The sequence below is a fragment of the Nesoenas mayeri genome (genome assembly GCF_963082525.1).
Source record: "Nesoenas mayeri genome assembly, chromosome: 2".
NCBI lineage: Eukaryota > Metazoa > Chordata > Aves > Columbiformes > Columbidae > Nesoenas > Nesoenas mayeri.
The window spans coordinates 126,194,998-126,208,491 of NC_137543.1; the positions used below are offsets into that span (position 1 = coordinate 126,194,998).

General features: G+C 36.0%; 1 protein-coding gene across 1 annotated transcript in view; it reads left to right on the top strand.

Annotated features, from left to right (window-relative positions):
* TBC1D5 (TBC1 domain family member 5) overlaps positions 1-13,494 on the top strand; it is a gene marked incomplete at its 3' end in the record, with an annotated part of 285,960 nt that overhangs the window by 121,297 nt on the left and 151,169 nt on the right. The window contains exon 3 of the mRNA XM_080339712.1: positions 8,965-9,031. Within this exon, the coding sequence (XP_080195838.1) occupies positions 8,965-9,031 (67 nt within the window). The remainder of the gene's footprint in view (positions 1-8,964; positions 9,032-13,494) is intronic.

Genomic DNA, 13,494 nt, shown 5'->3' on the forward strand with positions numbered 1-13,494 from the left:
GGTTAAGCAGCAGTTACAGGGTGTAGTACTGAGCACATTAACAGAACTGAACATAATTTATTATGGACCAAAGAGAGGTGCACTAGGAGAAATAATAACTGAAGAAAAACTTAGAAAAATAACTTTTTACCTTATCCTGTGGATTTTTTTTCTTTTGCCAGTCTTATCACTGCTGGTAACAAATTCAATTCTAGCATTAGTGGACTAAATGCTTATCGACTCCAGCAGAAGCCACGTTTGCTTACACAAGCTAGTATTGTGTGGTCCCCACTAAATGGGAAGTCAAACCATTTTTCCATGTATGTGCATTTTCTGAAGTGTTTAAATCACTATTAACGTCACAGTTAAACTTGGCCTTCCCATCATACTCAAAGAGATTATATTAAAACGCCTCTAGATGTAAATTATTTAAGATTTTGGTACCTTGCAGTGACCTGCGAATTCTCACACATTCCTGTGAATTAGTTCAGTGGTATTAGAATAAAATTCCTTATTCTATGTATTTTATTGATTTTAGTTTAGAACACAATGTATAGCTCAGCCTGTTTTAGTAGACACAGAAGCTTCATTAGGAAAAGAAATATTATAAATAAGTCCTTTGAATATACTTAAAGTTATATTTATTTTAAATTGAGTTTTAAGGAGCTACATTTCTTAAACAGTGAAGCTACATTCTAATTTTAAAATAAGTCATCTAGACTTTTGTGTATGTTTGCCCATCCACACTTTTTCACACATACATTTTCCATGTGGAAAAGCGGCATTTTAATTTACAGGCTAAACTAATGGCAGGGTTAGTGTTTAGATTTGTGAACAGTCAGAAGCAGTTTCACTTAAGATGGAAACCCTTTTATTTTATGTGTCTTGATTTAAACTGAAGTGTGTAGACAAAATTATCTCAAACAGAGATTTTGCCTGGAGAATACACAGTTACTCATATATCCGGATACACATATGCAACGGTGATTTTATATGCAAAGATCATAGAAAATGCCACTTGATAGTCATAAATCAGCAATCTAAAAGACACTGGAACTGACTGGGTTTGAGCAACGTGTAATACGAGATGTTCTTATTATCTCCAGAAGTGTCTGTCTATCATATTATTCAGCAGCTTTCTGCAGGCCTAAACCAAGCTTTTATTTTGCACCTTGGAGTCAACGTTCCCTACCTGTTTCCACATGTGACCAGTTTTTATAATCATGAGATTAGCATAAGTTTGGGGTTTTATATTTGTGTTCCTTTCCTAACTCAAATGAGCTCAAAGGAGTAAAAACACTGTTGATGCTTAATATATTTTTCTCTATATTTTCACTATTGAAGGATAAACAAATTAAGTATTTCAGCCCATGTAAGACTTTTTTACTTCTATTGGCAAAATCTTACAATTATATGTACATATCACTAATTATCATAGTGCATCACTTTTTGTTTTATTCCTGGCAAAATACAATATTTCATGGCACAGTTGTTGAAACTTAAATGCTACCAAAAAATCTGTCCCAAGCAACGCACGCATTCAAAATATGCATCTGATGCCAAATGAACATGAAGCAAGGGATAGAGTCACGTTTGTCTGTAAGAGATTGCTTACTAAAAAGTTGCATCATATTTATTTCAGCAAACTTAAACAACTTGCTCAGAGTGCAGTGTTCTTCAACTTTCCAGCCTAATAATTATTTTATAAATATCAGAAGTGCTGTGCACTTAATTCTTTAGCTGACGGCATTATTTTCAGTTTCCGTACGCTGCTTCGAGCTACCTCCATTTAATCATTTTAGAAGCTTATTTGGTGCAAGTTGAATTTTAACACTGTAGTTGCAAGAGCGTTATGTAAAAAGTCCGAAATATTGTTGGTGGTGTAAGGGCTGCGGGTACCAGTGATGGAGCTTCGGGATGGCAGCAGCGACGGCATCATCCTAAACGCGGCAGCACCCTCTCTTGACACGATCCAGCAACACCCTCAGCTCCCCCTCGCTCCTCGGGAACCTCACAAAATATATAACAGAGAAATCCACAGCTCCGCTACGTTTTACTTCTTCAAGATCTAGTTTCTGTAGTAAAAACTCAATTTGCCGTATGTTTTGGGATTAGTGCTTCTTTTATTTTTATTTTTTCCCCCTCCTTACTGCCGTTTTGGTCTATCAGCAGACTTGGATGAGAAAGCTTCAGTTGTCTTCGTCTTTTTGTATTTTATTTTTTTTTCCTTTGCTGCAGAGATTCTGAAGACTTTCCAAACTGCATATTTGATGCTGTAGAAATACAAATTGTATGTTCTTTTGTAAACCTTTAAATTGTCAGACTGCTCTCTTTCAAAATAATAGAGGAGCCTGGAATCGCCCATGCTAAAATTAAGAATTTATAACTATGTGGAACAGATGTTTTCATAAACATTTGCTATAATTAATTTCAACTAGGGGATTGAAGGAACAAAGCAGTTTTTCCCTCTTCAAAACTTTATTGCCTTTTCCCCATACAGTGAACTCAGAAATCTTTGCTTTAATATTGTTAATGAAACAAATTTACTCTTCTGTTTGGTTTTCATTGTGAAAAATGAAAGCTTAATTTGAACAAGATACTGGCCCTTGGAACAATGGACAAATATGCTGCATTTCAAACATAGCTTATAAAGCATTAAAAAATAGAGCTTAAGTCTTTAGGTGCTCGTTTCTGAGACCGCAACTCTGTGGTGTCCATTGTCAGAGATTCCTGCATATTAGAATAAATTTTGTCCAGATCAGTTTGATGAATATCCATCTGTGGAGTAAATAGTATGAAGGAATTTTATGTTTGAAGAGTTGTGAACCTTGGTGTTAGAAAAAGAAAAGGAGTCTCGTGGCATTATATATAGTTTTAATGCATAGTAAAATGCTTATTGTATGTTGATTACCCCTTTATATTCACAATAAAGGTCTGCAATCTGTTAAGCAATTTTTTTTTTTGTTTGCATTATATGAGGAACACATTTCGACTAAAATCATTCTTCCATATTTGTATTGTCACTCATTTTCTGGAGATATTGTTTCAAATGTATATAGTTTAGGATCAGAATTTTGGTGTTGAGGGAGAAAAAATATCCATACGTTGTTGTTCTGTTTTTACCGCTTCCTGTATATCATATAAATATCATTTGAGGAAAAAGAAATGTTTAAAGTTTTTTAAAAAGCACAGCTTAATTGTTTTACACCTGAAAGAACCAGTGCAGCTGCAAGGATTTCTTGAGCAAACTAGAATTCCTGACTGATCTGTCATCTATAAAGTGTGCAAAGAAAAATAGGTAGCTGTCATTAAAATTACATTTCAGCTTTCAATAACCATTTAATGAGTAGCGTAATTATATAAGTATGGTACCTCAAGTACTTCACTCAATAATTAAAAATAATCTCATCTTTAAAGTGAAAGCGCTATAATTATTATTTGACTTAACCAGGACCACTGTTATGATCTCCAGTGGCACCCCAGATTGTTCAAAGTGGTTTCGAAAGTATAAATTAAAATTGGATAAATCATTAAATTATTAAGCTTTAAATATGCTGAAAATGAATATAGCATGGAATTTGGAAGTCATGTTATAAGAATTGACAACCTTAGACTGCAAGCATATATCTGTGTTAAAATTTTTCTTGTCTCTAATCATAAAACACTGCATTAATGATCCAGTGTTTTATATCAGCCTGAACTTCAATTTTCAAAACTGTTACATAAATTTTGGTTTTTAACAACATTTTAATCCTTGATTAAAATGCAACGAAAATATCAAGTAGAGTGCAGACTTGTCAGCAGAGACATCTATCTCCATTTTGACACTTGTAAGCAGGGGAATGCACAGTTTGATTTCCTAAGTGGAATCACTTTTATCACGAATTCGTAAACTGCCAGCCATAAAACCCTTTCATAACTGACACAAGATTGGTAAATCAGTTAGCACTATATAAATATATGTGTGCCCACACATAGACATGCATACGTGTGTATACATACATTCAGAAATATGTATATATGTAAAGACATTTCTTCAGTATCAAAAGAAATTTTCAAAATAAAAAAAAATGAATTATTATTAAATAGTAATAATTATTAATTAAATTATTTTTAAAAGTAGGAGTATAAGCATAGAGCGAGGGGATGTAACTCAAGCTTCGGCTTCTTAGACTTACAGCTGGTTATGATAATATCCCACCCTTCCCTGTAAGAAGTCCTATGCTGAATTTTTGCATTTCACAGAAAATAGCTGTTTTCAGAGAGGTAATGAAGGAGATGAGTGAGAATGTCTGATCCCTACATCGTTCTTCGCGGTTTGTTTTTTACTCTCGTTGAGCACATGCGTGAGCTCCGAGTGCTCGTTGTGTCAGGTGCACGTACCCAGAGCATCTTCCCGCTCTTGGACTGGGGCTCTGAAATGTGATCCAATTTCTTCTTGTTGCCTAAAGTAGAACTGTGTGCTACACCCTGAAAAAGCTCTCCTTTGAGAAGATATTATACTACTGGTATAATAGGCTGTTAAAAAAATACAAAAATAGTGTGCATATTTAAATTAGTCTTCTTTCTACTATTTCTACACATGGTTTTCAGGTAATCTTCAGAATGTATATTTGGCATCCTCTTTATTCTGGGTTCGTGTATTTTATGCCTAAAATCTCAAACATCTTCCAAGAAAACAGTTACTATGAGTCACAGGTCTGTGTGTTCTAGGTGAAACTAGTACCCTAGTAAATGTACAATTTGCAAATCCATCTCCATGCATCTCTGAAATGTAAAGAAGCCGGAATTTGAAATGTTGTTTTTTGACGGGTTAGTAAAAGCATCAATTTCAGCTTGTGCAAATTCTTTTCAAACAGCCTCCAGCTGTGTCCAGCAGTACCAGGTCCCAGCTACCCAAGTCCCACCTCCCTATAGCCCTTGATCTCCATGCACAAGAGGAGCCTTTACTAAAATAGAGCGATACAACTGAATTCTCTCGGGAGAAAATGTTCATTCCCAGGAGAGGGAGTTTCTCCAGTTAAAGCTTTGACTGCTTTAGCGCTGAAAGCTGGGCACCTTAGCTGTACTTACTTTGATACTGATGCTTGTTATGGTACTGGTTGTTTCCTTTCTCTTTCCTCTGAAAGTGTGATAAGATTTATCTTAACTTTTTTTTTCCCTCTAGCTTTTGCATTTGAAGTTCGGAAACCTTTTCAGGAGGTGTGGGGCAGGGTTGGTAGAGCATCTTCTGTTTCTTCAACAGAGCCTTTCTTCCCATTTTCGAGTCTTAGAAAGTATCTGAAGATTAGGATAATATTAAATCAATTAGGACTTTTAAAGGAGACCACAGATTCTATTACCAGCATCATGAATTTTATATTCGTAATTGTTCAGTATGCCTCTTATTTTTACCAGAAAGTTGAGTCATGATCACTGAAGAAGATACAAGTAATCTATCTGTTCTGCTGGGAGTTCACCATACTTTTCAAAAGGCAGAATAACTGGAACTTGCCTAAGGAGAGGTGATTCAGGGCATAGATTCCCACAGTTTATTGTCATTAGTTAGTGAAGCACCTGTCCCATTTGTTCTTGGTATTGCTGACTATGAAAACTGACCAGGATTTGCTGGAAAGCCTTTTGGATAAAAATAGGAAAAATGTGGGGAATCTTCTTTGAAGTTGATTAATACTTTGAACTTTGCTTTATGATTTTTATCACTTTCAGTGAAAGACATCTAATTCATTTCTCAAGATGTCATAACAGGTATAGCTGTCTTAAAGGGGTTGGAGCAAGAAAACAACCACAGAAATGCTCACTCCGCTAAATTCTGGTTTTGAGAACTGAATGTACCTAGTGCTATCCAGTTTGGGTGGTGGCTGCTAATGGGACAATGAAGCAGCAAAAGTGTCTCTCAAGAAAAACCCCACAAAACCCCAAAACCAAACCAACAATAACTTGTATGAATATGAAATTTATTAACGATGAGTATACAATTAAGAATGCTGAAGTACTGTGTTGGTCACTTAAATAAAGGAAATAATTGTCTTCTAAGAGAGTGCTTCAGAATAAAGCAAGCTACACTTCGAGTCGTTTGTGCAGGACAGATCAGTGGATGTAGCAGACACAGGATCCCACCAAATGTTCATTGTGGGATCATGATGAAAGAACAACTTTTATTCACCAAGATTCTGGTTTTCCTTGCAGAGTCCTGTTGACTCTTCAAGCAGGAGAAATGGTTTAGTTGAAAGATGATAAAGGCCTTGCATTTTTTGAGATATGAGAAGGTTGTTTTGCCATTCTTGAAAAGATTCGGCATAGGAGCTTAGCATTGTGAATGAGTTCTTCAGTCTGACTAGTGTGATAGGTGAATGCTTAGAAGCTGTCTAAGTGTAAATAAAGTGCAGTAGTGCATTCAGGATCCATGTTGATGTACTGTGTCCCTATAAACAATTGCCTAGTAGCATTGCACCTGGCCATATGGCTTTAAAGAGACTGAACATAGTTCAGTCATTTCTCTGGATGCTCAGGATCAGATGTGTAGATGGGCACTACATGAAAAAGCTCATTGCTTAAAATTGTCCCAGTATGGGGAGACTATTTCCAAGATACAAGAAAAAGAAAGGAACAGATGGTTATTAATAATGGGAGGGTCAGCTCCGGGATGAAATATCTGGTGTTGTTCATTTGGTTAAATTTAGTAAACAAAAAACCAGATTGATTAAGTAGGATTTCCATTTTCAAAATAAATTGAGAGAGCTAATTAGTGAAATCAACTGGACTGAGCAATTTCAGGCTAGAATGTAGTAGAGGTTTGGGATTTATTTTAGAGAAAGGTGCAAATATTAAGAAAAAATGCATTTCAAATTACATGAGGAAAAAAAAAAAAGAAGGAAAGTTCCATGCCAAAGTGAATGATTAAGTATTTCTAAGGAATGTCTGGAGTAAACAAAGATCCCAAGAGAAACAGAAAAGCAGTTTGATCTGCAAAGAAGGCAACGTCCTGGGTATCAGAAAGTGTGGGGTTATTGTGACAATTAGCAAAAGTTAAGCTGAATCAGATCATAAGAAAGGAATTTAAATTAGCAAGAAAATATTACATGACTATGTAAAGAAGCTTTATGGGGAAGAAAACTGGAACCATCGTGCAATGCAAAGGGACAAATGATATTAAATGTAATCCAAGTGTGGTCTAAACCAGGAAAGTTTTAATTTTCAGTAAAAACAAAATTTCAGGCAAAGGCCTGAAAATAAATAAAATAAAAGGGAGGATTGGATAGATATTATAAATTAACACCTACAATAAAGATTAAAGCTTCTGATTTGCAAAGTATCACTGCACTGCATGGGACAATGTTTTAGTCTTTGAGTTCATGGCTGATGCCATATATTTGAAGGAGGTAATGTAGTACTTGTACTTAGATTAGAAGTAGAAGCAAAGCAGCTGTATAGGTCGACTATTATCTGTGCAGTGCTTTAGAAAGTTTTCTAACGACTACGTAAGAGAGAAAAGAAAAGCAAATAGCATAACTTTTAGTGTGGGGTTTTCGTTAAATGGGAGATTTTATCCAACTAACCTGCTAACCTTTTGAAATACACATTAAGGAAATGTGCTGCGTCTATCTGAACCTCAGTAAACCATCTGATCTAGTGCTACAGGAGATGTTATGAAACAGAAAGGATGGGGATTAGTGAAGTATATTAATTACAAGAAGAATAAATGCAGATTTTAATGAAATAATTCTTTTTAGTGGAGTTTGTGGTGGAACTGATCTTATCCAATATTTTCATACGTTGTCTTAGCACAAAGTGAGACCACACTGATGGGCTTTTATGAAGAAATAATATTAGAAGGTAATATCCAATACGAGCACAAATAGAATAGGACTGGTCCTCTCCGAGAAAAAGAAGACTAGAAACAGCATGAAACAGTCTGAAATAGAGTATTGTACTAGCAAGAACTTTTACTGCAAACTGCAAACTTCTTTTTGTAAATAAAAATGGAGAGTAAACATATAAGGGTTGGTTAAGGATGGCTGTGAAACTGTAAGGTGGTGTGGCATGGCTATACTGAGCAAGATTTTTTTGATAGTGAAGAAAACCACTCTCCAAAGAATCAATTGATTAAACTCTTAGCATGCTGTCTATAGTTTCTGTCCCTTCTTTTCCATATAAGATGGACTGATTTAAACAAAATAGAGAATAAGAAGCCTCATTTAGTAAAAAGACTGAAAGAACTTGTTTTCTGTAAACAGAGGAAGCAAAGGTGCACGATGCTTTCTGTAAATGAATTAAGGAAATACACAGGGACATAGAAGAATAAGGAAGCTAACAGACAGGTTGAGCAAGAATAAATAGTATAAAACAGGACATGAATAAATTTGCTTTGCAAAATAGATTATTTGTTCTGGCTTTTAATAGTCCTTCAATAGAAGTAGTTATTATAGACAGAAAGGTTTCCTTGTAATCCTTGGTTTCTGTGAATGTCACACTGTTCTATGTATAAACAGCCCACAGGACATAAAACAAGATGTTTTGCAGACATGTTACTTAGATAGTTTCAGAGAAGCTTTGAACTTAAGCTACGACATTAAATATCTGGTATCATACAGTCAACTCAAAATTTTCCACAAAATAAATGAACTTATACTTTCTTAGACTTAATGTTAGGAAAATCAGATTCGTCTGTTTATATGGTGTACTTCTGTAAGCTTATACTAGTAAAACTGTGTTTAATAAGTTGATAAGGGCCTCAATCAAACTTCAAGCAAAATTAAATCTCAAATTTTCATAACATACAGGCTCCAAATTGAACGTGGAGTTTAGTTCTCTCTCTTGCCAGCCGCAGGAATTTGAAGATGTGAAGTTGAGACTCGTCTGTATAAGTTTTGTTTTAAACTAAAGTTAACATATATGGTAAAATCAATTGCAATCTCATTGATACTGTGTTATTTATTATCAGTGTTTGTCTTATAACAAAGATGTTTTCTTTTATTTCTGTATTAGGAGGATCAAATGAAAATGGAAGCACACACCACACCTCAGACTCTGATGGAACATTTATTTCTTACAGGTTGGTAATTTTTATATTTATTTTCTAATTTAAAAAAAAAATGAATATAATAAGCAGCATGATCGATCTAAAGCAAAAGAACAGCTCATATACTTTAAGAGTAGTGTACAATCTGAAAGTGGCAACAATCAGTAAACTAAAGGACATAAAGCATGTAATTAGGGAATGATCTGAAAAGTTGTTTTCTGGATTATTATTTTTTTGAGAAAGCTGTTCAAAGTGCTTAACTAATTTAACTACAGGATGTTTGTAAGCCTAAATGTTTTTAAGTGGTTTTTTTGTGTGTTTTTGTTTTCTCCAAAGTATGCAATAAAGTAGAAATTCTCACCTAAACTCATAGCAGCTAAGCTAAATGTTGTTGAAACATTTAACTCGCTGGAGAACACTTTTTTGATCTTCTCCAAAGTAATTGAATCAGTCGACCACATGGAACTCTTATTTTTTCACTACTTCAGGTCAAAAAGCCAAAGCCAGGGTTTGTTAAATTTGAGGTTTTCTAACAGGAAAATACTTCATTTGTGTTGATAGTAAATACCAGTTGAAGAAACATGATGCTGAGCAATGTTTGCAGCACTGTCATTGAGTTGAGTCTTGCTTGGGTCCATACCAGAGGTTGTCTTGTACTTGAAAGCATGGAAAGGTAATCAGCAGATGTGTGATTTCATCTTTCAGCCAGCAGAATACTGGCTCTTCTACAAATGCTAAATCTTTGTCCTTGTGACTGGTAAATGAATAGTAAGATTTGCACTAACCAGAATGACTGCATCTGATTTTGATGCTTCAGTATGGTAAAATAAAACAAGCTTACCACATGATTATTTTGGATTCCTTTACTGAACCATGATGGATGGCATCTTTTTCATGGTTATTTTTGTTTGTAGTCTACTGGAGTCTGTACTTCAAAGAGATGTAGGCAGGCGGGCAGGAGGAACCTGCCCGTTTGCCTTGTCCTCGTGGCAGCCGGCGGGGTGGGGAACGTCACAGCCTCTCGTGAGCTGTGCAGGCTATGAGGAGACGTCAGGTGTGGGGTGACAAGGAGGGACACGACACCTGGAGAGCCTGTCGCAGGCTGGAGACCGAGAAATTGCTGAGGAAAGCAGGGAGCGAACAGCCGGGTCTTCAGGATGTTGAAAAGAAAGACTTTTCGTAAGGACCTAGAGGGAGCAGCGAAGAGTTTGTTGCGATTCAGACACCCAGAGGAAGCTTCTGGACTGAGAGCAAGGTTGGAATAAAGGGTGTGCTTGCAGGGACACAGTGGGACAGGGGAGGCTTGTTTTACGAATTCTTCCAACTTTCTGTATTCTATTAAGTCTGCTCTAGTGAAACCTTTGTGATGGTATAAAACCCTTTGAGGGAAGTTAGCATGCTCACTTTGAGAAAAAATGTGTTAGGAGATCCATTGCAGTGTTCTGCCTGATGTATTTGTGTTCTCTGATGCACGCAACATACTAAGTTAAAAGAAGGGCTCAAAAATACTCTCCAGAAGAATCTTCGTGGTTTTCAGATGAGAAGCATGTGTAGATACAGGTACTATGAAGCAGACTTTGAAAAATTGGCAAGCTAGAATTTAGCCAGATCAGCAAGAGGAAGGAATCGAGAGCTGTCTCTGTGCTTAATTCCAGGACACTTATACCTGGAAGTCGTTAACTCAAGAGCCCCAGCAGTTGTACCTGCCCAGGTAAAACCTGAAGAAGCAAGCAGCATTAGCTGGGCTCTGGTTCCACAGCAGCGTAAGCTGTGGGACCAGCTCTAGCACTTTCTTCCTACCCCTTCTTCAGTCATCCCATGGCACTCATCTCTCAGTGAGTCAGGCCAGGGGGGCTAAACCCGCCCAACCTAAACTGTACTGAATCCTCAGCCATCTTTAATGCTCCACAGATAAGAGGAGGTTAAGGTTGGCCTTTGTATCTCCAAATTCCTTAGTCCAAAATGCATGTGAAAAATACTACATTAGCTATGACTTCCACTGAGTAATAACAGTATTCTGTCAGAGAGGATTACAGCCCAACTTACAAAACTGAAGTTAATTAATATTTTAAAAGTGGTCCCATATACCACTGCCAGAGTAATATTGTTATAATTAAAGGCAAGAAGATAAAGCAAGGTAGTACCATATATGTCACATGTCTGTGTGTGTGTACACATTTATATAAAAGAAACCTCTGACTTTTAATAGTTGGCTAGATAGCACTATTATTAAGTAGTATTACAGTGTTTAAGGTGTGAAATGAATATTTTCTGCTCAGTGGCAAGTAACTCCCATCATATAATGAGACTGGATGTAAATTTGCTAGTTGGGTTGAATATTGTGTTGATAGTTATAGTTCTGTGCTGCATGTTAAGTAAAAATGAGCAGCTAATGCTTTATGAAAGACAAAAAGTGAATCTTAAACTACTTTGAAAGGTAACGATGGTAAATGGTTGTTATTTCTTTAAGGACTCATTAGAGATTTGGACTTATTTTAGGATGCTGTCAATGAATATTGTTTCAATAAGTTAGAAATTTGATAAAACTAATGATAGTCTTGTTTAGCCAATATGTATCAGCCTATTGTATTTTAAAAAGACAAGCTAGTGAATTTTTGCCCTAAAAGAAGCGAAGGCATCTTTGGATCCTGATAGATTTCATGCTTGCAGAAAGCTAATTCATACAAAATTCTACTGGAATTTTTTACTGAAACAAAAGCTGCTTTATCTTTTATCGCTAGCAGTCACTTTACAATTTATTTAGGAGAAGAGGCAACTCCAAATGTTTAAAAATATTTGAATTTGAACGTGTTTTGCTGTTAAAGTGCTCTTAAAGAGCATATTGTTTTTACCACAATTGAAAAAAAAAAAAAAATGGAGGGGGCTGTTACTCAGTTCCAACACTATTTTAAAGGACAATTTTACACTATCCAGTACAAGAATCCAAGTGTGTGTGTATATTAATAAAGCATGTCAGATCATTATCCTTTGATATATTTATAATGCTCCAGAACTATATGTATGGTTTTATTTTTAGTATGATAGTGTCACCTTCGAGTTTGTGGCTCTTGCTCGTGTTGATCACAGCGCAGATTTAATGCTGCTTATGTTCACCTAGTGAGCATTTCCCTTTAGGTCATAAAGTTTGTGAGTAATGTGAGTGAAAAGCACATGTGAATGGCACATATTTCTAAATATCCTGTGAGTTTGTGAATGTGTCCTGTCAGGTCACAGAGAATTTTCTGGTTGGTCTTCAGGCTCTGATGGAAGTATTCTATATGTATATGAGAAGAAGCTTTACTAATCAGAAATTATGAAAATTATTTCCTAGAACCGTATCATTAAAAGTTGAAGTTCACTATTAGAAAAATTTGGACAAGTTTTTAGACATATAGTAACTCTCATCTTGAAAACATAAGAAACTCAAAGAAAATATTTGAGCTCTGCTCTACTTTATTAATTTCCTTCGGTGGTTAAAGCCTTTTCTCAATGTGCAAATTGCACAGACTTCACCAAAAGGAAAAGAAAAATAGGTGTGGGTCTCTAGCTTCAGTATCTGCAATGCAGTGCCACTGGAAAGTAGAAATCCTGTCTTTCTCCTGCCTTCCCAAGGGCAGCTGACCTTCTCCTCGCCAAAGAGGTGAACCCCTTGCCAGCACATATGACTACAGACTATTACATTAATCTGTTTAGCCTCAGTACCAGCTGCTTGCATGTTTTTAATTATCTTATTAGATGGTATAACAGTGACCTATGAAATAAAATGAAGGTGAGTATTTTTTAACTTTATTTTACAGGCTATTTTTCTAAATATATTTTAATGACCTAATTATGACTTTTAGGGAGAGCCATTGATGCAGACATTCAATTTGGCTGATAGAATCCAACGTCTCAAGGACGCTTTTTTTTCTTCCAAGGTGGATTCATACATTAATACTGCTTCTAATAAATATATAGCCTAAAAAAAGCTCACTTCTCATACTTGTGTTGTTAACTTACTTTATGATTCAGACACCCATGACTACTACGCTGGATAATTTCATAATACATCTCTGCACTTGTATATAAGTTTAATTTCTGCCCCATGTATCAAGATAAAGTTCTTTCCTGTGTGGATTAAACTCCATGACAAGTGATGATTGCTCATAGTTGTGAGTTATGTAGACAACGTATATTCCTCCTTCTGCTGGTATTTCAAATAGGCAGAAGATCTCATGTAAGAAAGACTTTCATTTTCAATTTTCTTACCCTGACTTCTTACAGATTCTGCTTACCAGATGTTTTCTTTCTTACTGCAAAAAGGCAGTGTGGTCCTGCTGGCCGAGGCATGTTTCTTGTGTGCCGGCCAACAACCGCAGGACTGATACTGAGCACACAGAAGAAAGACGGCAAGGGGCGCAAGCTGTTCCTCCCTGTTTCTGCCCACTTCCAAAACTGGATAGTGAAACTAGGTTAACTCCTTTTTGACATATGACTTTTCTTGGCATCTGAGCCAG